Raw genomic sequence first — 27245 nt, forward strand, 5'->3', positions numbered from 1 at the left:
TTGGCAATCCCTTTAGAAGAACGTTCTGCATCATTCTGGTTCAATGTTTACTCAGAGAAAATCGCTTTCTTTTCACGTCTACTCTTGAGGAGAGGTTTTCTGGATCAGGAACAGAGTCTTTCCCATGCAATGATACAACCTTGCTTGCTGAAAGTGAAGAGGACTTAAAATATTTACTAATGAAGATCAAAGAGCACAGCCTTCAGAATGGATTACATCTCAATGTAGAGACAACAAAATTCCTCATCACTGGACCAATAAACAACATTCTTATCAACGGAGAAAAGACTGAACTTGTCAAGGACTTCATTCTTCTTGGATCAATTGTCAACACTCAGGAAGCAGCAGTCAAGAAATCAAATGACGTATTGCATGAGGCAAATCTGCTGCACAAGACGTTTTTAAAGTGTTGAAGAGCAAAGACGTCAGCTTGAGGACTAAGATGCGCCTGACCCAAGCCATGGTGTTTTCAATAACCTCATATGCATGCAAAAGCTGCACAGTAAATAAAGAAGACCGTAGAAGAATCGACAGATTTGAGTTATGATGTTAGAGGAGAATATTGAAAGTGCCATGGGCTGCCAAAAGAACCAACAGATCCATTTTGGAAGAAGTGCAGCCAGAGTGCTCCTTGGAGGCCAGGATGGCCAAACTTCGTCTCTCATACTTTGGACATATTGTCAGGAGGGACCAGTCACTGGAGAAGGATATCGTGTTTGGTATGGTGGAGGGTCAGAGAAAAAGAGGAAGACCCTCTACGAAATGGATTGGCCAAGGGGCAGGATCGATGGACTCAAGCGTGGCAATAATAGTAAGGTTGGCCCAGGATTGGGCAGTGTTTCGTTCTGCTGTGCATAAGGTTGCTATGAGTCAGTACCGACTCGATGGCACCTAACAACAACAACTACTATAGTAGGAACCATGGAAAACAACGTACCCCTAAATACACCAGCTTGGGACTAGCCCACCAAGGAGACCAGGCAGACCTTGGACTGGGAACAGGAATGTCCGCTTTGGTCGATGGTTTATTTCGGAGAAGGTCAAGGGCAACAACTGACTGTGAATGACTCCTTGTTGGGTGAAAAGTCTGACCACAACCACAACAATTTCACAGCTCTCTTCTCAGCTTAGGTGACAACAGATCCTGAAGTAATCTCTTTGGGGTTAGATGCCAAGGGACGGTTGAGAGCAATTTTGTGCAGCTTAAGTCACCACTGGGCCAAGACATGGCACCTGGTACTGCTGGCTGTGAGAGCACAGAGTCGACACATGGCTCTCCTCTGAGCCCACAGGATCTCCGCAGGCCCCTCAGTGCACATTACCTTATGGCCCAGCTGAGCTGCTTCTCCCCGAGCTGCTGTGGTGATGGGGTCAATCAGATGTCCGATTTCCTGCACCACTGAAGTCAGCTGCTCCTGCAAGGCCTGATAAGGAGAGAATTGTCAAGTTCATCCCACAATGGTCCCTCAGGGAGCTGCGGCGATTGAAAATGTCCCTTGTGAAATGTCAGGGAGACACAGGAAATGGGTATCAAAACTGCCATCAAGCAGTCACTCCATTCTGCCATCCCCAGTGTTGACTCAGCTGCTCCAGATTGTCTCCTATCAGAGACAACAGGTAAGTCCCAGAAACATTTGCTGGAGTCCTTCCTAACAACCCCTGATCCTACTACTGGCTTCTCTTCCCACAAGCCCGAAGTGACAACAGATGCTACCGGTATCTTTACTGGTTAGCCAGCATAGTCACTGAAAATGCTTAAGAGCGGTGGCTTTCCAAGAAGGAAAGACAATTTCATATGAATGGGAGAGCTAACGTGGGGGCTGAAGGAACATCCAGGCCACTCTGCTCTATAGAACTGACAATGTCTTAAAGGGAAATAGGAGTGATGTAAACCAAGCAGGGCTATCCCACACTGTGCACTGTGAAACGCCAGGCAAGATGCCCAGTGGGTTCTATCTAGTTCACAGTATTTGGAGATACGGTCACACGTATTAAAAATGACACTCTCAAGGTAGTTCTTTCCCAGGTTTCAGAGATGGCTAATTTTCTCTATCCCAAAAACTTAAACACTCCTGCTGAAAAGCAATGGATCAAGATATTGAGAATATGAGGGGTGGAGAAGCCAATGTGAAGACTGTTAAAATGTAATATGGATACAAAAAAGTGCACCTAAGTATACGGTGATGTTGCTATGTGCCGTCAATATCGATTCCGACTCATAGCAACCCTGTATAGGGTTTCAGAGGAGTAGCTGGTGAGTTTGAACTGCCGACTTTTTGGTTCACAGTCCAGCGCTGATCCACAGCGCCACACCAGGAGTCCACATAGCTTGATAAATTATCACAAAGTGAATATACCTCAAAACCAGCACGTATATCAAAAAGCAAAGACGACTAACAAGAAGCAGGATCAGATTCATTGTAGGAATTTCACAGTTGCATCCCCTGTTAGAAAGAACCTTGGTGGGTCACGGGGGATTCAGCACTGAGCTTCTAACCTCAAGGTTGGCTGTTTAAACCCATCAGCCGCTCCAGGGGAGAAAGCTGAGTCTGTCTGCTCCGTAAAGATGGACAGTCTTGGAAACCGAAGGGAGCAGCACTTCTACTCCTTCCAGCAGGGTTTCTATGAGTCAGAATTGGTTTAGTCTGAGTCACTTGATAGATGAAGGATTAACAGCTCACATCACTGGCCAACTCTTAACACAATGCCATCACTCCTGAGAACTGAGGCTCTGGCCTTGCTGCCTTCCCACAGAACTATGCTGTCTACAGACGTGGGGACTGCCAATGAGTTAGTCAGTAAGAGCACCAGCCTAACAGGCAAACTTAAAACATTCTAGAGAAGGAGGTGGGGAGTGGGGAGAAATGACCCAACCTCCAAGGGTCTAATTTAGCCGACAGCTAACTCTCTTCACATTCACATTGTGATTTTAGTCAAGGATATTCCAGCAATGTTGAACTATTACACATGGTTAATTTAATTAAATATAGAATAAATAGGAATCATATATAGTTACAAGGAGCTCTGGTAGCATAATGGTTACAAGATGGGATGCTAATCTTGAGGCCAGCAGTTCGAAACTACCAGCCACTCAGCAGGAGAAAGATGAGGCTTTCTACTCCCGCAGGGTCACCATGAGTAGGAACCGACTACGGCACACCACCACCACCACCATATACGGTTACAGGGAAGGAAATTTCTTCCTACTGTGGTAATGAGTCTGTGCTTAGAAGAAAATTCAATGATGCAGTCTTACAATGTGAGTGAATTGTAAATACGAGAGGGCTTCAAATAGTCTGTAGAAAAATTCCATTATCTTTTCATTTTTCTATGAATTTTATGAAGCCAACTCATAAAACCATCGTTCTATGAAAGCTGACAGATAAGAAAACTACATATTGCAGGATTCCATTTACATAAAATTTAAAAAGAGAAGAAAGAAATAATATTGATGTAGGAAGCCACAGGAGACACGCTTGGGAGGCATGGTGAAAAGACGGAGGCAGGGGGAGGGCTTTTGAGTGCTGGTCCTCTTTAGTAATCCAGATGCTGGTTTTTGGGCATATTCATTTGGTGATAATTCATCAAGCTGTGTATGTATGTATGTGCACTCTAATATACCCATATTATGTTTAACACTAAGATGCTACAAATAGAGATAGCTTTATGTCTTCCCTTTTCCCTTTAGATACCTTTATTTATTTCTGTATTACGTTGATTAGAACTTCTAGAATGATATTGAATAGAAACAGTGACAGTGGGTACCCCTGCCTCATTCTTGGTCTCAAGGGGAAGGCTCCTTTCCATTGATTATATATAATGTTGTTGTTAAGTCAGTTCCGACCCATACCAACCCTGTACAGGGTTTCCAAGGAGCAACTGGTGAGCTCGAACCACCAACCTTGCGGTTCAAATCGACTTTGCAGTCCAGTGCATTAGCCCACAGTACCACACCAGGACTCCGATATATAATGTGCATGCATCCATATTAGGTTCACTAACAAGTCACGAATAATCAGTCTAGCATTCCACAAAAGGTGAGAATGCTTATTCCCTCCTTTTCTAAAAATGGAGGTGGTTGAAGGTAGAGTATGTGGACAGCTGTTTGTTCCCATAAAGACTTATGTATACATTGACCCAGTGGCCGTGGGTTTGTTTTTTATGTTGTTTTGGATAAATAAAAATAAGTAATCCACCTCTGGGCCCATTGCTTAAAGTTAGAGGTCAACAGTCCATTGTTAATGAATTCAATGTGGTGCTGTGAGTTAATGCACTCGACTGCAAGGTTAGTGATTCAAGCTCACAAGCCGCTCCTCAGAAACCCTATGTAGGGACACTGTGAGTCGGAACCAACCTAATAGCACTTAACAACAACAAGGTAAACAGTTGTTTTGGGTAAGGTAAACATCAGTAGATAGACCATCCATGTTAATTATCTTTTGGGTGCTAGGCTTTCAGCACAGAGAACGAAGTATGAAGCAAGGAGCCTTTGGGCAGGTAATCCAAAAAAACTAAAGAACAGGAAAATTCTATTCTCAACTTTGGAAAAATCATCAATAGTGGGCAAACTGAATCTAAGTAAGCTAGCTAATAGCAGAGTACAGGAAGTCCCTAAATACTAGATACTGAATAATTTACAGTGAATCTTTAGTTCTGAATGGACCAAATGCACGAGAGTTAATGCTACATCTGCACATTAGCTAAGAAGTGTATCGATGAACTAGAACGTGGTGATGCACTAAGCTCAATGTGGTAACCCTGCCTATTGGCACACACTCATCATTCAATACTGATGACTGCCACATGTAAGCTACCACATCCCCTCCAGCGAATCTGCTGCTCACCAAACTCATTCTCTCTACTCAGTATTTGCCCCCAAGAGATGGCTGCCCAGGGTACTTCCACACGGGAAATGTGTTCATCGAGGAGACTCTCGCATCGGAACTTTTTAATCACACTCCCCCAACCCCCAAAGCCCGATGCTGAGATCCTTTAGCACGCCCAGAGCCCAGCGTACCTCCACGGAGATGTCATCCCTAGTGGCCAGGCTCTGACTGACAGCTGCCAGCGAGGCCTGCTCAATGTCCCGGATGCACCGGTTGATGCCATCGATGGAGTAGTCGCACTCCCTCTGCCCCGGAGCCTTGTCTCTGGAAGGGACAGCACGAGTCAAACATGGTCTCGAGTCTCAACCTACCACAGCCTCAGTGGTTCAGGGTCCCCAGTCTACTTCCTGCTTACTTGATCCCCTTATTTAAGGAACTGGTTACTGATCCTTGTTCTCTTACATACCTCTCTGCCTGCCCTGTGTCTTTCTTAATTTGACCCTTGAGAGAACTCTCCTTATCTCTGGTGGAAAGAATATAATGCTACCTCCCATTACAACTGAATGCCAAATAAATGCTGACTCTAAACATTTGGAAGGTGGACTCTCCATTCATTGACTTAGGAAGAGACGAAGAGAGAGAAGATGCTGTTGAGTGGTTTCCAACTTACAACAACCCAGTGAGACAGAGTAGAACGGCCTCATAATGTTTCCAAGGCTGTAAACCTTTATGGGAGTGCACTGCCACATCTTTCTCCCATGTAGCAACTGCTAGGTTCAAACTACTAACCTTTTGGGTTAGCAGCTAAATGTTTAAACCACTGTGCCACTAGGGCTTCTTAACTTAAGAATGTTGTTGTTAAGTGCCGTTGAGTCAGTTCCTACTCATAGCGATCGTGTATAGGGTTTCCGAGGAATGACTGGTGGGTTTGAAGCGCCATCTTGCAGTTCAAGTCAACCTTATGGTCTAGTTCTTATCCTACAGTGCCACACCTGGACTCCAACTTAGGCACAGAACCATTATAATAAAAAGGTCAGTACTATTTTCAGTGCAAACATGTTATGCTTGCCACTTTACTTACTATTTACAAAGTGCCACCATCTAATAGGAAGGAAAGCATTTAGTAAATTTTATCTTGCAAGGCATTAAGATAGTTAACTGTGGCGCTGAGCTTTCAAAGCAGTTGAGAAGAAAGATACAAGAAAAGTGATGGATTGCATGCTTCAAGGTATTAACTTGGGACAAATTGAAAAATGTTGTATTTACTTGAGGGACATTTTCAGGGACTCCTGGTACGGTGCTGTAGGATAAGCAGCGGACTGCAAACCACAAGGTTGGAGGTTCAAACCCACCAGCTGCTCCTCGGAAACCTGGTACAGGGTTGCTATGAGTCAGAATTGACTCAATGGCACTGATCAACAAGATTAAAAAGGCATCTCTAAGAGGGAATAGAAGCAAATACTATTGAATGATGAGGCACGGAGGGGATTGTAACCATTGCAATGAAACAATGAATGTAAAACTGATGTTCTTCCATGTAAACTATCACTCAATTCACAATAAAAACTTGAAAACAAAACAAAAAACCACAAAGGAATCCCTGAGAGATACAAATGGTAAGGTGCTAGACTACTAATGGAAAGCTTAGTCATCCAAGTCCATTCAGAGTACCTCTGAAGAAAGGCCTGGTGATCGACTTTCAAAGCCAATGAAAGCCTCTCGGAGCACTATTCTACTCTGACACACATGGAGTCAGCATGAATTGGAGTTGATTAGATGGTAGCTTGTTTTTAAGATTACCAAAGGCATCACAATGACTGTGGGCTTCGGACTGTCTTTTTGTCTTATTTGCAAATGAAAGGTGTGCAGAGAAGGATTTAACTTTGCCCATAGAAAGTTTGGTACTGGCCCCAGCTCCTGGTAGGTAACCTCTACCTTCTTGGATTATCTTGCCTCCATGAGTGTCTTTGGAGTCCTGGTGTGGTGGTGGAGGATAGTGCTCTAGGATGCACGGTAGGTTTGAATTGTAGGATCGGCGGTTCAAACTCACCAGCTGCTCCTTGGAATCCCTATACAGGGTCACTATTAGTCGGAACTGACTCAATAGCACTTAACAACGACAGCAACAAGAGTGTCTTTAGGTGCCTGTGGTGGCACTGTAGAACAAGCACCACTTCAGTGCTAACCACAAGGTTGGTGGTTCAAATCCACCAATCACCCCTCGGAAACTCTATACAGGTTGCTATGAGTCAGAATCAACTCAATGACACATAACAACAACAACAAGAGTGTTTGTTGATTAGGGGGCTGTGGGCTGCACCAGTTAGTCTATGCTAACAATATGATTTATTGTAGAAGCCTTGGCCATACAGTATCAGATAACTTCTGGAGGGGCTGGAGACGAAGAATCAGCCATGCATGGCCAAGCATAATTATAAGACCAACTTCAAATACAAACTCTGGACACCTAGGTTCTGGAGAGCTTCTCTAGTTACTAGGAGACAGAAGCATCACCTCCATGACTCCCTTGTTGTTAATGCCACTGAATCGGTTCTGACTCATAGCGATCCTATATAGGGTTTCCAAGGAGCGGCTGGTGGTTTTAAACCACCATTCTTGTGGTTAGCAGTCCAGCGCTTATCCTGTAACAGCACACCAGGAGAGAATAATTAGATATTCAATTCTTATTGCTCCTAGACCCTGCCCTATGGGCTTCTTCCCTCTGCTGATTTTAATTTGCATCTTTTTACTGTACTAAACTGTATCCATGAGTATAATGGCTTTTCTGAATTCTGTGATTCCTTCTAGTGAATCATTAAACCTGAGGATGGTCTTGGGGATGTCTCCAAGTTATAAAAGGTAACTCCAAATCTTGCCAAATGAGCAGTGGTGCTCTCTAAGTTTCTAGATACAGACAGCATGATTCAAACTTGAGTATAAGCTTGAGACTAGAGCCATCAGGCCTGGTGTAACTCAGGAATGTTACCTGACATCTCTCTGCCTGAATTTTCTCCTCAGCTGTATGGAGGTGATGGCAGTAGATACTTTGCGAGGTTGTGGTAATAATCAAACAAGATAATAATGTAAAATGAATGCAACAGTATCTGGCAAGCGTGGCGTTGCGGGTTAATACGCTGGACTACAAGTTGATTTTAGTGGCAAGGTCAGCAGTTCAAGTTCATGATCTGCTCCTCGGAAACGCTATCCAGGGTTGCTCTGGGTCAGAACTGACTTGATGGCACTTAACATCCACCACAAACAAATACTTAAATTGGAGTCCCGATGTGACACTGTAGGCTAGGCACTGCTCCACAAGGTCGGTTTGAACCCTAAGGTCGGTGGTTCAGACTCACCAGTCACTCCTAGAAACCCTATACAAGGTCATTATGTGTCAGAACTGACTTGATGGCACTTAACCACAACAACGAGTGTTTAAATGAGCTATTATTACCATAAGCAGAGCTACCACGGCTACCAGAAAGATGAAGAACCTGCTGCAGACCATGACCCATCACAGTACCACCAAGCGGTGAGGCTGGTAAGCTCGTCCACCCCACCCTGCTAGGAGGCAGGCCCCCAGCTGTGTCCGCATGGCCAACTGACCTGATGGATGTGATGAGACTCTTGATGGAGTCGGACACGGTGTGGGAGTGTCCGGCCAGCACAGACCACGTTGGTGGGTCTCTGGGGTTGATGGCCAGGGAGCGGGCTGTGCGGATGAGGTATGATGAGCTTTCCAGCATGGTCTTGGCTGAGACCAGGATCGGTTCCTGAGCCTGGGAACCCTGGGACCAAACAGCAGAGGGTCCAGGGGAGGGTGTGCAGATATGAGTGACTAATCGACCAAAGGGGACGCAGAGGCCAGGAACCTGTGGAGGCTGACCTCCACAGCGCCTAGCTAACAAGGACTTCAGTTTGTGCTTACTCCTTAAATAGCATTTTGAGTATGACACATCACGGGAAAGACATATCCCAAATCTATGCAGTGCCCCCAACATGTAAAGCTAGGACACAATTTTTCAGGAGCTCTGCAGAGACTGATGATCTCTGTGCATGTAACAGCTACAAACAGAAGTATACCCTCACATGTCGACAGCAAAAGTTTTGGAATTTTAACCATTCTCATTCATTCAGTAGTACACAAAAGTAGCTGAAGACTCCCTACCTCGGAGCTGATCTGGGCAGGAACACTAACAAACTCGGGGTTTGAGGCGAACGCTGTCAGGTTCTCCACGGCTTCGATCAAGGGCGCGGTGGCAATGCGGCACTTGTTGCGGTTGTCTTCAGAGAAATCCCCGTCCAGTGCCTGGCAAGAAAACACGTGGAGATTTCACTCCAACAAAACCGAGAAATCATTCCTGGTGAAGGGAGGGGACTTAATACAATGTCTGGTGAATTCATAAAGAGTAAGTGGAATTGGAGAGAAACCCTGCTAATAAGCAAATGGGCCCAGTGGAGAGCTGACGTCACAGATAGCAAACATCCCACTGCATTTCTTGGGACATATTGTCAAAGTTTGCAGTAGAATCAATTTCTTTCTTGCTTTTAAGATTTCAACCCTTGGGCTCCCTCCTACAGTGGGTTAAATTGTGCTCCCCAGAGAAAAAATGTGGACTAGAATTTCTAAGCCTCATAGATTCAGTGTATGTAAATGCTTTATGATATGCTACATCCATTGAGGCTGGAAGTCCCTGATACTAAACCCCCGTGGTGCTCTTCAAACCTTGACTGGAACTCTCCCTTTAAACTCTCACCTTTAAACTAAGAAGCAGCTTAGCTCAAAAAGTAAAGGTTGTCACCCTTGAGTGTTCTGCTTTAAAAAAAAAAAAAATTATCTGTATAAGATATGTCCACCTAAAAAGAAATGTCCAAATCCCAAGTCTCATAACCTATGAATGGGATCTTGTTTGAAAATAGGGTTTTTGCATATGTTATCAAGTTAAGATGAGATCATGTTGGATTAGAGTGGGACCTAAGCCAATGACTTGTGTGCTTAGAATAAGAGAAACAGGGGGACAGGCAAAAGATGATGTGAAGATGGAAGCTGACCCTGGAGTGATGGATGTGTCTACAAATCAGGGAGTACAAGGGATTGCCAACTATTCACCGGAAGCTACGAGAGAGACATGGAACAGATTCTACCTCAGCGCCTCAGAAGGAACCAACCCTGTCAACACACTGATTTCATATTCCGGGCCTCTAGAATGGTAAGAAATACATTCCTGTTGCTTTTTACCTATGTTGTGGTGGTGGTTATGTGCCATGGAGTCGGTTCCGACTCATAGCGACCCTGTACAGGGTTTCCGAGGCTGCAAATCTTTACGGGAGCAGAAAGCTTCTTCTTTCTCCCATGGAACAGCTGGTAGTTTCAAACTGCTGACCTTAAGGTTCGCAGCCCGATTTGTAACCACTACCAGAGCTCCTTAGTCTGTGGTAATTTGTCAAGAAGTCGTATGAAATGAATACACAACTCCTCCTTCTACTTTCACTCAGACTGAAACCTATCTTCTCCCAAACTGTAAAAATGCATTGCTTACCACTTTGAATTTTTTAGTTTGATATATCTGAGTGACTTTGAGGCAGCTGGGCATACATGATAGCCATGTGCCCACAGACTCCAGTGAGATGACGTAGACTATCTCTTGTTGACAGATGCCATCGAACTGGCCCTCATTCATACTGACCCCATGCACAAGAGAATGAAATGTTGCCTTGTCCTGCCCCGCCCCCATGATTGGTGGCACACTGGACTACTGTCATCCGTAGAATTTTTCATCTACTTTTTTGGCAGAGTTTTGAACTGGTTCCAAGAAGTCTAGTTATGGCCAACACAGCAAAATGACCAATTTGTAAACTGGGTGTACTGAATTATAACTGGAATAGGAAAAATTACATGTCAAATCTCGGGAATGGGAGACTGAGAGAGGAGTAATGAGCCCTTTGATGAGTTTGATGAGAGAGAATGGCTTATTGCTGGGACTGTGAAGAGCAATACACATTCAAAGTGATGTGCCTGCTCACCAGATCATTTGAGTCCGGCAGTGCTATTTACGACTCTGGTTGTTTGGTTGCTGTGGAAAATGCATGCTGCCCTGCTATTCTAGAAGAGAGATTAAGTTTCTCGAAAGGCGTTGACCCATAATTTTTCCTGTTCTGTCTACTGTCGTGGTATATCTGCATATTTCAAATTTGGATCTGTTCTCATTTTATTTCATTGGCCAGGACTGAGCCAGGAAGAAGTGATTTGCAGCTGTGCTTTTTGAAAGTAGATCCTCAGGACTTTCGTCCAAGTCTACCTTAGCTTTGAAACCCTACTGAATCTTACTTAGCATCGTAGCAACATACAAGCCACCACTGAGGACAGGTGATAGTTGTACACAATATGCAATGGCTGGGAATTCAAGAAGATTCTACCACGGACTAGCCAGTGTCCCCAGAGACTATATCCCCAGCAGAATTGACTAATTTTACAAGCATAATATTCTGGTAGCATAATGATTACAAAGCAGGCTGCTAACCTCAAGGTCGGCAGTTCGAAACTACCAGTCATTCTGCGGGAAAAAGATGAGGCTTTCTGCTCCTGTAAAGATTTACAGCCTCAGAAACCCTGTGCAGGGTCACTATGAGTTGGAACCGACTCCACAGTACTTAACAACAACAATGCTTAGTGAAAATAATCAGAGAAGCTGGACCATATGAAGAATAAGGCACAAGGACTGAAGGAAGAATTATCAATACCCATGATACATAGATGACACAACTTCTCTTGCCAAAAGTGAAAAGGACTTGAATTTACTGATGAAGATGTAAAGTTGTAACTTTTAATATGGATCACACCTCAACATAAAGCAAACAAAAATCCTCACAACTGGACAAATAACTATGTGACAAATGGAGAAAAAACTGATGTTGTCAAGGATTTCATTTGACTTGGTGCCATGAAAGCAGCAGTCAAAAACAAACAAATAAACTTACTGTATTAGGTAAATCTGCTGCAACAGACCTCTTTTAAAAAGCGTGAAAAAGCAAAAATGTCACTTTGAGGAATAAGGTGGACCTGACCCAAGTCATGGACTTTTCAGTTGTCTCTTATGCATGTGAAAGCTGGACAATGAATAAGAAGACTGAAGAATGAATGCATATGAATTATGGCTCTGGTAAAGAATACTGAAACTGCAAAGGACTGAATGATGATTAATGGCCAGATGGATGAGAATCCAGGAATGTGGCCTGCGACTCATGCCGGGCTGACCCACCAAGGGTTAACGCATGGATTTGTGGTTTCCCAGGCCTGGGACTCCAATACAAAACTGTCAGAACCAGCAGACTGTGACCAAGCCATAGAAACCCTGCCCCTAGGATAGCTATGTTTATAGAAGAATGTAAATTCCCTTGTTAACTGAGCAATTAAGCTTTTAATTGAATGGTTATGAACAATGTATAAAAGCCAATTCACACAATTAGTGAAGAAAAATCCAGAGGTACCAGTATTGCAAAACACAGGATAGGAGCATTTATCTTCTTCAGTAAGGCGAGAGTGGGCAGGCAGGCAGGCTGGTGCGAAGATTACTCCTGAATAATACCCACGCTCCTTCCAATTAAGCCTCCGTAACTTGGGACAATAATTATATTCCTACAATGGTAATATGTAAAGCAGGGATGGGGAAACTTTTTTCTGCTGAAATATATGTCATTCGTACGCCATACAAAATTATCAACTTAAAAATCAGCCTGCTCACAGGACATGAACAGACACTTCATCAATGAGGAGATCCAGGTAGCCAACAAACATATGAAGAAATGGTCACGATCACTAGCCATTAGAGAGATGCAAATCAAAACAACAATGAAATATCATCTCACACCAGCAATAACAGCAAAGATCAAAAAAGTAGAGGACAATAAATGCTGGCGAGGATGTGGAAAGACTGGGACGCTCCTGCATTGCTGGTGGGATTGCAAAATGGTTCAACCTCTCTAGAAAGCAATATGGTGCTTCCTCAGAAGGTTAGGAAAAGAAATACCTTATGATCCAGCAATTCCACTACTTGATATTTACCCACAAGACATATGAGCCATAACACAAGCAGATATATGCAAACCAATGTTCATAGCAGCACTATTTACAATAGCAAAAAGATGGAGACAGCCTAAGTGCCCATCAGCTGAAGAATGGATAAACAAACTGTGATACATACACATAGTGGAATACTATGCTACCTTGAAGAATAACAAGGAAGCTGCAAGCCACCGCATAACATGGATGAACCTTGAGGACAATATGTTGGCTGAAATCAGTCAGTCACAAAAGGACAAATACTGCATAGGACCACTACTGTAAAAGACTAGGAAAATGACAATACTAAAGTGGGGGGGATTCTTTGCTGGTTACTGGGATGTGAGGGGTGGGGTGAAGGGATGGAGGGGAAGGTAGAGCACATGGTAGGGAATAGACACAGGATAGTTTGGGTGCTAGAGAGGGGGACAATACACAAGAAGGGGGAGGGGAATGGAAGAACAAAGTGGACAGGAAAACAATTAGGCAGGTTTGCATGGGCTAAGTGGGACAGAGGTAAATAATGATGTATGCACAACCTTGGAACAACAGGGCTCTGGGACACAGGGATTGAGACATGGTTGGAATGGGAAAAGGGGGGAAATAATGTTAAGATGCTTGGCTGTCTTTTGAATCTTGGTTTCCCTGGCATACCATTATAAAATAGACACTTGAGGGGAGAGAAAGGAATAGTCAGAAATATCACCATAGAAAACTTTTAAGTCTGTCTCCTGCCTATAACTGATTGGAATACCTAAAATGGGGCTACAACTGCCCATTGAAGGAGGCTTCCTGCCGAGCCTCTGCATTACATAAGACCATAGGTGGAATCCTGAACCCTATCCAAAATCTGAGGTGGGAAATTTCCACTGAAAAAAAAAAAGCAGACCAGCCTGGAGCAGCTAGAAGAACAGAAGAAACTTCTTGGAAGAAAGCCTACAGGAAAAATACAAAACAATAAAGGCAGTCCGACTGATTACTACAAGAACAAGCAAGATGCTCACCCAGGAGACATCATGCCAAGTGGTCGGGTTCCCTCAGGGCAAAACCCCTTCCAAGACTAAGACTCAATGGGAATACATGCTCTGACTGGTGACCACGTTCGTCACCGATAAGGGGAAGTGAGGGAAAAACTGCAATGAAGCTACGAGCTAAGCCCTACAATGTTCAATAGACTCCCGTGAACCCAGGTGGAGACCTGGTTGGCCATCAGTGTGGCAAGACCTGGGAACTCTTGGGCCCAGAGTCACTGACAAAGCCATAGAGGACTAGAGTGGAGAATGAAGAATCCAGCTGATAAGAAGAGAGGGCATATGCACAGAACACCCACACTTGCAGATAATACCTACTTGACCTGGCTTCAATGACTGGATGATCAGAGCTCAACTAGAAGAAGAAAGAAGAGGAAAAAAAGAGTAAGCTGATACAATTTGATGAACTTGCCCTACGCCTATGGATGCAGTAGTTCAAAAGAGGGAAAAAATCTTTACAACGAGGATCATTCCCACCCCCTCCATACACAGAGTAGACAGGGATGGGCAACTTGGACATTGGTTACCCAAAATGGAGTGGGGAAGGGGGCTACAAAGGCAAGAAGTGACTGGCTTACAAGCTCTCAGGAGGGATCCTAGATCCAGAGGGCGTGGAGGAAGATAGACTCTCTACTGGGTAGTAACCAGTCTGTCTGGGCGGGGCTGATGAAAGGAGATGGGGATAGGTTTCTTGTGATACAATAGTGAATAACTGTTATCAGAACTGATTGTGAGAGTTGGAAATGTAAATGTAGATGTTTTGTGGCAAGGAGGGGAGTGACTGACTTTACAGTCTAGGAGCGGAGGTCCCTGGGATGATCAAGGGAGAAGAACGGAGAGCAGGACCCTACCCAGAGAAGCAGTGATGCCAGAGATGGAGGCAGAGATGATGACGTGGAGAGATGGAGCAGCTGAGTACTCTAGACCTAGAGAGGGTGAGGGGCTGTGTGCTGATGACTGGAGGGCAGGCTTGCAGGGTATATACCCTTTGGTTTGCTGATGATGCATGGAGGGGATTGTAACCATGGCAATGAAATGATATACGATAGGATGAATGTAAAGCTAATGTTCTCCCATGTAAACTATCACATAATTCACACTAAAAGATTTAAAAAAAAAATTAGCCTGCTATATTTGGCCAAATATTTAATTAACTCGCCCCTAATGCAGCTGCCGTGACAGAGACAGACCAAATGATTTTGTGGGCCTTACATGGCCTGAGGGCCGGACATTCCCCACCCCTGATTTAGAGGGAACCCACTAGCCTGGCTGATTTACTTTCTCTGCTCATACCAGACCCACTTGTCTCATTGTCCTCTAGCCTCCTTCTCTCCATTCCGCCATCCTTGCAGGCCCAGTGGGAACCCTCAGCAACCTCTACTGCTTGCTCACATACATGGCCTCATTTCTAACTGTACCTCACATATTTAATAAACACTGACTGAGTGCCTTTACCTGCTGGACAAGGAGTCCTGGTAGTGCAATGGTTCTGTATGGCTGCTAGTGCCCAAAGTTCGGCAGGTTGAACCTCACTGTGGTGCCTTTAACTGACTTAATACGGTTTTTCTATCCAAAGTTTTCTTCATTCCCACCAAGTAATTGGGTGGTGGTGGTGGTGGTGGTTATGTGCCATGGAGTTGGTTCAAGTATACAGGACTCTAAGGCTGGGATAGGCTAGGTTTAAAAAGAACCATCTCAGAAACAGAATATTGTTCCAGTACCACCAAGCAGGAAGACGAGTGGAGTGTGAGATCCTTACCTAGAAAAGCAGCAACAGCAGAGGCTATGGCAGAAACGGAGGCATGGAGAGACAGAGAAGCTTTGGGCTCTAGAGCCACAGACTGAGTAAAGCCAAGTGCCCAAGGGCAGAAACTGGCTTGAAGAATATGACCTTTGGGCATTCACAGACTGACTAAGAGAGCTTTGTAACACTTTCCGGAGCAGGGCAGAGGCCAAGGGATCTCCTGACTGAGAGGAGGAAGACAAGAATGAGGCGTGCCTGCAATATGGCAGACAAGAGGTGTTCCTCATTGGACAACTGCTACATCCTGAGCTTTTTTTGATGCTGAATTGTACTCTGTACACTTCCCTAATAAACCCCATAATTGAGTCCTGTGTGGCCATTGCAATGGATTATGGAACCCACATGTGAAGCAGCAGGTGCTGTGGGAGGAACGGTTAGTGTCAGAATAGGGCAAACGTGTGTCTGACCTCCGCTTTAGAGGAATTAGCCTCAGGCAAATTTTTTATTTTTCTTTCCCTCTTGTGAAACTAGGGGAAGTCAGACATGCTCCCACATGGTTTTTTGCCCTGACCCAGCAGCTCTGTAAGAGAAAGACACAGTGCTCTGCTGCCATAAAGCAAGAAAATCCTAGAGGGATGTTTGTGACATGGGGTTGTGATGGACTAGAGTGCACCGACAATACTGTGCTAGGAGACATTCCAACTGCACTATGTAATAACATCATCATCTCCTTGAGGTCAAGGCCCTACCAAGTTTTAGAGCAATTTGGAAATCTCAGGAGGAGGTAGGGTGGCAGTTAGATAACAGGAGCCAGACAAGAGTGGATCTACCCCAGGCAAACCAGTGAAGTAGGCTGCTGCCTGGACTCACAGGACTTAGGTTCTATGTCCAACGACTGCAGGACCTCCGCCAACCACGTGACTTCAAGCCAAGTCTCCCCAGGGTGCTGCTCACCCTCTTCTGCTTCTTATCTCTCTACAGTCTTCCCTCAGCACAGCCTACTGGGAAGACAAGCATCTGACCAAGTTGCCAATGCTTCATTGAACTTATTCAAATAAAAAAGATGATTACTCATGGAAAACCCCAAAGGAATAGTTTTCTGGCAGTGCCAGTTCATAAACCGCACCAACAGCAGGAAGAAAGGATTTTTTGCTTTGTTTTATTGTTGTCATTTTGAGCAGACGCTCTAGAAATCAGTTATCCTGTAGCCTAACACTATTTAGAAGGCACAAAGAACAAAACCATCGCCGGGGGGTCGATTCCAACTCAGGGTGACCTCGTGCATCACAGGGGAGAACTGAGCTCCACTGGGTTGTCGTGGAGGTAGTTCTTAGCGTCCTGGTGTGGTGCTGTAGGATAAGCACTGGAATGCTAACTGCCAATTCAGCAGTTCAAATCCACTAGCCTCTCCTTGGAAACACTATACAGGGTCGCTAAGAGTCAGAACGGACCCGATGGCACTTCAGGACAGCAATCTTTACAGAAGTAGATTGCCAGTCTTTCACCTAACAGCATTAATGATGGGTTTCAACTGCCAACCTTGAGTTTATCAGTTTATCCCAAAGAAAAATTTAAGTACCAGAAAGGATGGTTTGCTCTTTCACTTCTGAGAGATCTTTTCACTGAACCACCCTAGCCAATGGAATACTCAAGTGCCCACAAGTGAAATTTTAAGCAGGCATGGACTGTTTCCCTGTGGGTCTCTCATCAGAAAGTAGGAAAAGTTTGTTAATCTCAACCTCCTTTTTTTCCCCAGACAATAAAGGCAGCATTTAGAAAGTGATGTGATTTGCCCAAGGGTCATCAGCGACTTACTAGCCAGGATTTATAACTGATTCGTTCCAGTTTAACCCCAGAAGAACAGAATTTAACTTTTCACCCCAGATATACTGAATCAGAATCTACAGTTCCACAAAAGCCCCAGGTGGTCCTGATATATTCATAAAGAACCATTTGGGAATCTGTAAGAACCACTGAAGGGATCTGGTTACATGCACATTCTGACTCTGTTCTCTGGGGTAGATATGCAAACTCTCACAGGGGTCTGGCCTGAAAGGAATGGGTTCAAAACCCTGCCACTGGGAGGCCTTGATCCAAACCCAAGATTCCTGCCTCCCTTCTCTGTGAGCCTTACATAGTGGGAAGAAGAAGAAGGGGTAGGACATAGAAAAGATCAGATTTACTGGTATGAGAAATACTGGAGGAATTCCCCAAACTGAACCCCTTAGACACCCTTCAAATCTGAAACTGATCCCACCCTCAAAGATCACCTTTCAGTCAAATAAGACAGTCGTGAAGAGGACTTAAAATATTTACTTATGAGGATCAAAGAACACAGTCTTCGGTATGGATTACATCTCAATGTAAAGAAAACAAAAATCCTCACCACTGGACCAATAAACAACATTCTTCTCAACGGAGAAAAAATTGTAGGTGTCAAGGACTTCATTCTTCTTAGATCAACTATGAACACTCAAGGAAGCAGCAGTCAAGAAATCAAACGACGTATTGCATTAGGCAAATGTGCTGCACAGGCCTTTTTAAAGTGTTGAAGAGCAAAGATGTCAGCTTGAAGACTAAGGTGCTCCTGACCCAAACAATGGTATTTTCAATAACCTCATATGCATGCGAAAGCTGGACAGTGAATAAGGAAGACCGTAAAAGAATTGATGCTTTTGAGTTATGGTGTTGGAGGAGAATATTCAAAGTGTCATAGGCTGCCAAAAGGTCCAACAGATCTGTGTTGGAAGAAGTGCAGCCAGAGTGCTCCTTGGAGACCGGGATGGCCAAACTTCGTCTTTCATACTTCAGACATATTGACAGGAGGGACCGGTCACTGGAGAAGGATATCATGTTTGGTAAAGTGGAGGGTCAGAGAAAAGGAGGAAGATCCTCAGCGAGATGGATTGGCCAAGTGGCAGCATCGATGGACTCAAGCGTGGCAACAGTAGTGAGGTTGGCTTAGGATTGGGCAGTGTTTTGTTCTGCTGTGCATAAGGTTGCTACGAGTTGATACTGACTCGATGGCACCTAACAAGAACAACATAAAATAAACCACAATGCTTGTGAGGAATGCACTCCTCAGAACAATTAACAATTCAAGACCAAAAGGACAGCATTGTCCCAAAACAGCTCAGAAGGCAAGGAGGGGCAGGAAACGAAGGGTAAATAAATACTGGAAGTGGGAAGAGCACTGTTACATTGAGGAATTGTAACTAATGTTACAAAACGTGAATAAACTGTTGAATGGAAAATTAGTTTGCTCTGTAAACTTACAGCCAAACCACAAAAAATGGGAAAAAAAACACAAGACAAAGGATAAAGGACCTGAAAAACCTAAGATTTTTGTTCTCTTCTTTTTCTTTTGAAGAAATCTGTTTGACCTGTGTAAGCACAAGGCTGATGGAGAAAATACTCTTAGAGCCAAAGTGAAATGTGATCAGGTACAAGGCTGGTTTGGGAGTTTTTGAAACACATGGCAAGTGCTTAACTGCAAAACACTAAGTTTCAACTCTACTGTGAGGGGCAAGGCCACACTCATCTTCCCAGAGAAACCAAAGCTGTTGTTGCACAATTTCTGTTTGGCACCCAAACTTGTGCAACTGCACAGTTAAAATAACATTCCATTCCACACATCTGATTTGAGACTTCATAATTAACTTATGGAAAAAAGCAGGCACTGTATCTGCAGTGACTGGTACAGAGACAGCAGCTGGGTTAGGGGCATGGGTCCTTCAAATGTGCCTGGCATTTAGAGCAGTGCCTGGCATGGAATAGACACATAGATTTATTGTTGCTATGCAATGTTTTAGAATTTAAAGAATGCCATCAGGTACAGATTTCAAATCCCTTAAATCACACATTCTACATGGGCTCTGAAATCCAACCAACAACCAAGCAATTGCTGTCAACTCTGATTCATGGCGACCCCATGTGTGTCAGAGAACTGTGTTCCATAGGGGTTTTAGTGGCTGATGCTTTGGAAGTAGATAACCAGGCCTTTCTCTGAGGTATCTTTAGGCAGACTTGAACCTCCAGCCTTTCACAGAGCAGCCAAATGCACCGTTAGCACCGCCCGGGGACTCCACTGAGACTCTGCTGTGAGGGAACCTGCCTCCTGCTCCCCAGTACGCCTCCAGCTGTGCTCTCCTCTCTTTTTCATGACCTTAAGACTGTGGCAGATGGAATTTTGGCTTGGGCATAACCTCATAGTTTAAGGGTGGAGGTGGGCACAGGGAGCACAAACTTTAGAAAAAATGCAGTTGTGAGGGCAGCTGTCTGAGATATTAATTGTTGTTAGGTGCCATCAATATTCTCTTCCAACACCACAACTCAAATGCATCATTTAGGTAACTGAATGTTCATTTGCTTTCCTCTTTAGACAGGCTTCTTAACTATTCCTTCAAATAGGACATCTAATGGGTATATCTGAGTACATGGCATATTACAGTGGAATGACCTTTTCCATTTTCTTATTAGTGTATTAAAGAGAAAGCTCAGAGCTCCCAGCAAACCTTGCCACACTGTGAGGTCTGAAAACAAGTTGGGGTGGGGGTGGGGGCAGTGTGCATTCACGTCTGTTTCTGTTGCATTGCTTCCTATTCTCGGGTGGTTCAGAGGAGGGTGAGGTCTTTCTCTTCTCTGGGTTACAGTCACCCTGCCCTCCTCCTCCTCTGGTGTTTCTGCACACCTCTCTCTTTCAAGCCTTCACAAGAGCTCATTTGCTGCTGGGCACTGCACAGGGTTTTGACACTGTGAGGAGAATCTGAAAAGGCGATGATGAGAGATCTTAACAGGTTGGTCAGACTTTAAAACCATGCAGGAGACAGAAAGACAGGGTTCCAGGAGATTTTTTTTTCAAATACAGAGTTTCTTTCCATTTTTCCTTTCTTCTTGCTGCTGTTGTTAAGTGCCATGGAGTCAGTTCCAACTTATCGTGACCCCATATAGGGTTTCCAAAGAACAGCTGGTGGGTTTGAAGCACCAACCTTACAACTGTAAGTCCGGTGATTTTTAATGATCAGAAAATGAGAAACTTTAACTAGGATCAGAAATTTATACATTTAATTTGTACAAATTATACAACAACCTATAAATGAAGTCATTCCTACCACCGTCATCGAGTTGATTCTATTTCATAGCAACGTTATATAGGGTTTCTGAGACTATGCGATGCGAACAGATAGCCTTATCTTTCTTGCACAAAGAGGCTGATGGGTTTGAACCGAGGTGAACACCAGTGCTCAAGTCACTGTGCCACCAGGGTTGTTTAATCATATCTCTACTTCCAGTTATATTGTTCTGTTCCCAGCCTGGCCTCTCTGAGATGCACACAAATGTACTATGGATGCAGGAAGGTAATCCTCTCAGGCTGAGACACAGGGAGACTAGTTGGTCTCTTTCTGGTGAAGACCTAACAGCATGCTAGGAGTGGGAAGCAGGGCTGAGAGCAGCAAGAGCCGGAGCTATGGGGTCTGGGTTTCAATTCTGACCCACCAATTTACCGGCAAGGTCAATCTGGGGAAAATGACTTAACTTCTTTGTGCCGGAGTTTTCTGTGCATAAAATATGTCAGTATACACAAGGGACTTGGAACAGAGCACTGCATACAACAAACATGAAAGAGCGTGGTGGTGGTGTGCTGTGGAGTCAGTTCTGACTCATAGTGACCCTGCATAGGGTTTCAGAGGCTATAAATCTTTATGGGAGCAGAAAGCCTCATCTTTCTTCCACAGAGCAGCTGATAGTTTCGAACTGCTGATCCTGGGGTTAGAAGCTTGACTCATAACCACCGTGCTACTAGAGTTCCTTATTAAAAAGCGTAAGTACTATAAATGTCTCATACCATGAACCATGTGGGCAGCTGCTCTCAGGGTTGTGGGCGAACCTGGCACTGGACTTCCTGATTCAATTTCAACCAGCTTTATTATTTCAACCTAGTTTTGAAAGGGCAGCTAAAAGTTTTCTTTTCTTTTCGTTTGTAAAGACTGTGTTTAGACAGCTAAGGAACTCCTGAGTGAGGTCACTACCCCATGCTCTCAGCAGTAAGCTTCCAGCTGCTGCCGGCGGGATGTTCTCTCCTCTGTATCTGTGTGGCTCATCTGTTGAAGGATTTCTCAGAGGGATTGCACTGGCTTTCAATAGTGAAAGGAAAAGAGGTGTGTAGTGTCGTGTCCTCTGGAAACCGCTGGGAAACATAAACCTCACTTTTTAGTGCTTGTCCTAACAACAGAACCGATAGAAAAAAGAAAAAAGAAGAATTGCTGGCAAGTCAGTTCTGACTCATGGTAACCGTCTGGGTGCCAGTGTAGAACTGCGTTCTGTAGGGTTGCCAATGGCTGATTTTTTAGGAGATCACCAGGACTTTCTTCTAAGGTACCTGCAGGTGGACTCAAACATCCAACCTTCAGCCTAATCAATGAATGGCTTGCACTACCCAGGGATTCCACAAAGCAAACCCCAAACACCAAACCCATAGCTGTTGAATCAATTCCAACTCATATATAGTGACCTTACTGGACACAGAAGAGAACTGTCCATAGGGTTTCCAAGGCTGTAAATCTTTATAGCAGCAGACATTGTTCTCCTGTGGAAGGCTGAAACCAGACCTTTTGGTCCGCAGTCAAGCGTATAACCCTAAATCTCCTTCCACAAAGCAGAAACTCCTACCGAAATAAACATGAAAATCCTTAAAGAGTTAGGACCTCCAATGTTTTGACTTTTTGTAAATCAGGAAAATAAGAACACTTGTACAAACCAACGGAAAACAAAGACATGCACAGTATTCACAAAACTGTGTCCCAAGTCCCATGACAATAGCCCAGAGAAGGGGATGCTGGACTCTTTGTCTGTGGTGCAGACTGTAGCTATTTCCCCACAATATCAGCTGCCTGTTGTCGGCTGGGCTCCACTTTAGGGAAGACTGTGTTTGTAGCGTTATCACCCCACCTATAAAAACTACAGCCCCACTGTGCTAAATCTCACCCATCTCAGTTCTCACAAGTGCATCCCACTCCCCAAGGGTGGTCTGGAGCCAAGACACTACCCTACCTTAAGATCTTCTAGGTCCTTTCCTGCTCAAAATTTGATCGTTTCCTAGGATCATGAATTACTAGAGTCAAATGGATGATTTTTAATTTAAGGGAAGATCAAAAGAAATACAAATACCCTAGTACATTAAAATATCTTTCATCTAGGTCTTTGAGCATCTGGTCTACCAACAGTCAGAAAATCAAGACTAATTCTATTTGAAAGACAGCCCTAATTCTTCAACAAATAAATTACAAGGGAGGAAAAAAAATAATAAATGGAGGGGAAAGTCTGTCTATACATTAAAGCCAAGAAAATATGTCAAGTGTAATTCAATAAAGTTGTTTAAAAAGAAAAGAGACTTGAATTATAGTGGAGAAGGTAGGGTAAAAAAAAAAAAAAAAGGGAGGAAGGAGAGAAAGACATCTGGAGAAATTTAAATGCTGCTGGGCACTTGATGATACCAATTCATGTCAACTGTGTTTACAGTGTGGGAATGAGGGGCTACGGTTTGTCACCTTACCACTTAGTGATACATACTGAAATATTTATAAGATGAGGTGGAAATTTTGCTTCAAATTGGAAAAAGGAACAGTCTATGTCTAGATGAAATAACATTGGCCAGGAGTTGGTGATTGTTGCAACTGGCTGAAAGGAAGGCACACAGGGTTTGACTATACTATTCTATGTTTGAAAATTTTCTGTAACAAAAATTTAAAACCAATCATGAATATCCAAGGATGATATCTGGTGGCAAAAGCTAAGTCTCTTCACTGTAGATGGCTTTCTTCATACACCTTAACATCCATCTTTTTATATAAAGCTTTTCCCCACAACAACCCATGATCTTTGGTACGAAGATTAACCAGTTAGCAACATGGAACGTTCTGTTTTCAAATTGATGCTCTATTTTTGAGTTAAAATTTAAACATCTATAAATATGTAAGTGGTGGTGGTTGTGTGCCTTCGACTCAGTTCCAACTCATAATGACCCTGTATAGGGTGTCTGAGGCTGTAATTATTTATAGGAGCTGATAAGCCTCATCTTTCTCCCAAGGAGTGGCTGGTAGTTGCGAACTGCTGACTTTGTGGTTAGCAGCCCAACCTGTAATCCACTACACTGCCAGGGCTCCTTATAGGTCTATGAGTGAGCTTCAGAAAGTTGGTGGAAAAATTCCATTATCTTTTAATTCTGTGTTTCCATGAACTTTCTGAATGCTGTGTGTGTGTATAGGGCAGATATCATATTGATAGTATTTTATATGAAAGCAATTTCTCCACCATCTCCAATTTTCTTCTCTCTCTAGCCACTCTCTTGATCCAGATATTTCTCAGAACAATGGCAGAGCCAGCTACTTACTGACTCAAAACCATCTCAAGTAAACACTCAGTTAATTAAGGGTATTTCCTATCCAAAGTGCCAAGAGACAGCCCATGGCCAAACCCTTTGAACCACACTTCTGCTCCTAAACTCAACATACAGAAATTGGGGAGCCCCCTCTACCCTCCAGAACAGGAGTGGGGAACATACAACCCACAGGTTATATGTTGTTGTTGTTAAGTGCCGTGGAGTCGGTTCCGACTCATAGCGACCCTGTACAGGGTTTCCGAGGCTGTAAATCTTTACAGGAACAGAAAGCCTCATCTTTCTCCCGCGGAACAGCTAGTAGTTTCGAACTGTTGACCTTGTGGTTCACAGCCCGATTAGTAACCACAACGCTACCAGAACTCCTTATAGGTTATATAAGGCTTGCAAAATCATTTGGTCTAGTCCTACCAAGGCAACCACAGTTCCAGCCATCACATTTAGCAGGCTAGTTTTTAAGTTGATAGTTTTTTGTATGGTCCACAGGTGATGTTATAAATATCCAAATGGCCCTTGGCAGAAAAAAGTTTCCCTAAGGAGTCCTGGTGTGGCGCTGTGGGTTAATGCGCTAGACTGCAAAGCCAGTTTGAACTGCAAGGTTGGTGGTTCAAGCTCACCAGTCGCACCTTGGAAACCCTGTACAGGGTCTCTATGAGTCGGAACTGACTCCACGGCACATAACCACCACTACCACTGCTGGGAGGCTGGTAAGTGGAGTCAGCCACCCCTTCTCTAGAAGGTGAGCAAGGTAAAGCATGTTTTTTCATGATAAATTTCTCTATTATTAAGAGATCTGTTCTCAATGACTTCAGTCATGAGACTGAATTAAAAATGACTTAGTAAGGCCCAGAGTTCAGGATCTACCTTTATGGTCTTCACCAGGTTGGCGGTGCTGTTGGCAACTTCCTTGGCTGACTGGACAAAGTGCCTCTTGGCCACTGGGTTGGCTGTCTTGGATGAGGCGATGCGGCAGGCGTTGCACAAGGCTGATGTGTGCTTGGCGACAATCGTGGCGGCTGAAAGAACCTGCAAAGCATGGAGAGGAGCTGGGGGCACCCACACTTCAGTGAAGAGGGGTCCAGATCACCCTGGTCTCTAACCCTCAACAGCTCTTCAACCTACCATGTCCAGAGCCAGTCTCAGTACAACATGGGCTCCTAGCTCTGCTGCCTACCAAGTCCCCCCAGGGAGAAATTCCGAAGAGAAGGAAGTAGGTGCTGATACAGTGATGGGAGTAAGCTGAGTCCCGCATTGGCTTAAAGGGGATGCGGTAAGGGAGCTGTCCTTTGGGACCCCCCACCTGGTCCAGGATCTACACCAGGGCTGTCCAACAAAAATATATGGCAAGTCACACATTGACTTTGCATTTTCTAGTAACCACATTAAAATGAAAGCAGTACATTTTATCTAACTCAATAAAACCAAAATATTACTTTATCATGCAATCAATATTAAAAATTAAGAGACAATGATTTTACAATGATTTTTCCTTAGACCAAGCCTTTGAAAGCCAGTGTGTATTTTATACTTAGATCTCAACTTGGACTAGCTGCATTGCCAGTGTTGAGAAGCCATGTGTAGCTTGTTGTTGTCAAGTACCATGGAGTCGGTTCTGACTAATAGTGACCCTGCACTGCACAGGGTTTCTGAGGCTGCAAATCTTTATGGGAGCAGAACGCCTCATCTTCCTCCATGGAACCTCTGGTAGTTTTGAACTGCTGACCTTGAGGTTAGCAGCCTGACTCGTAACCACTACGCTACCAGAGCTCCTTATGTGTAGCTTAGTGGTCCTCATATCTGAGCATGCAGGTCTAGGAGTTGCAGCAGAGGTGAGTAAAAGAAACAGGGGGCTGCCAGCTCTGCCGTCATCCACAGGTGGGCTCAGGAATCTCAGCAGGCTTCACCCTCCACCCATCTCAGTTGCATTCCTGAATCTGCCTGCTTTACTTTGCTGGAGCTGCAACACCCCTGTGGCCTTGATGGGCAGGGAGTGAATCCCAGCTGCACTGATGTTGTAAATATCAGCTCTCAGGTGTTCCAGATGGTCCCTGGATTGTCTCCTTTACTTGGGCCCTTCTCTTCTCTCAAGAATGCTGGTCCATTCCACTCACTGTAGAGGTGTCACTCGGAGGGTGCCTCTGCTATGCCACACTACACAGCTCTCATCTCTGTCAGGTGACATGACACCTCATGCCACCCAGCTCTTAGAAGTGTCAGGGGATAACACACATACTGTCTAGATTCCTCTGACTCTTCCTGCATTGTGGCCAGCTTGATGTTGCCATTTCTGTGAATCCTCCTGAGAGGATTCATCACCCCTTCCTCTGTAAGTGCCTGGCTTTGTCATTATTATCTTGATGCCTGCATTTTCCAGACTTTGGCTTTGTCTGACTCTTCCATTACACCAACAGCCCATAGAGTGAGAGCTCAAGGCAGATTCCTGTTGACTTTCAGGAGTGAACACAGAACACAGACCTGAACTGGATGGAGTCATGAGGTTCCAAATGAATCTCACTGTGACTGCTTCACTCCTCCTGCCTTCCCATCCCTTGTACCATGGCACCTACAAATTCCCACATGGCCACACTCTACAACGTGCCCCGCCCCCATCACTGTCTATAGTGTGAGCTCTGAAAAAACCCCAATATTCTTCACCAATTTCTCACCATCCTGTTGCTCCCATGGGAGAGCTCAAGGGTTCACCAACTGCACGTCCTTCCCAAACAATTACCTGTGATGGGCTGCTGCCGGGGTCCACTAGGTTCTGGCAAGCCATCTGGATTGCTTGGTTTGCTCTGGCAAACTGGATGGGGTCCACGAGGCCCTGGTGGCCTGCCTGGCTGTTGGGATCAGAAATGCCAACCAAGTATGCAGCCTGGAAAGGGAGAAGGTAAACCATGGCTCAGGCTGCAGACTCCTAGATGACAAGCCTGTGGTGGACACCAACCCTGTCACAGTGGGCACGCAGCGGTCATGCTCAAGTGCTGATTAGTGCAGATGGGTTAGTGTAACCTTGTTCCTCTCATCACTAGAGGGGCTTAAGGATGGCTGAGACCAGTGACATGCTAGCAGAAGCTTGCTGCAGGATTCTGGGAATGGTTTCCTGAGTTTCAAGAGGCTTTTGTGAAGGAAATAAACATGGAGATAGCCCTGATAGCTCCTGGCGATCCTTCTCAGAGCCTGGCAAACAAGC

At 44.5% G+C, this 27245-nt stretch overlaps 1 protein-coding gene across 1 annotated transcript in view; it reads right to left on the reverse strand.

Moving 5' to 3' along the window:
• The window catches only part of TLN2 (talin 2), a 229757-nt gene that overhangs the window by 84533 nt on the left and 117979 nt on the right, over positions 1-27245 (reverse strand). The window contains exons 33-38 of the mRNA XM_006831575.1: positions 26784-26927; positions 24917-25078; positions 8992-9132; positions 8430-8611; positions 5018-5150; positions 1323-1424 (exon numbers count right to left, since the gene is read on the reverse strand). Coding sequence (XP_006831638.1) covers positions 1323-1424; positions 5018-5150; positions 8430-8611; positions 8992-9132; positions 24917-25078; positions 26784-26927 — 864 coding nt within the window. The remainder of the gene's footprint in view (positions 1-1322; positions 1425-5017; positions 5151-8429; positions 8612-8991; positions 9133-24916; positions 25079-26783; positions 26928-27245) is intronic.

The sequence above is a fragment of the Chrysochloris asiatica genome, unplaced genomic scaffold, assembly GCF_000296735.1.
Source record: "Chrysochloris asiatica unplaced genomic scaffold, ChrAsi1.0 scaffold00004, whole genome shotgun sequence".
In the NCBI taxonomy this organism is placed as follows: Eukaryota; Metazoa; Chordata; class Mammalia; order Afrosoricida; family Chrysochloridae; genus Chrysochloris; species Chrysochloris asiatica.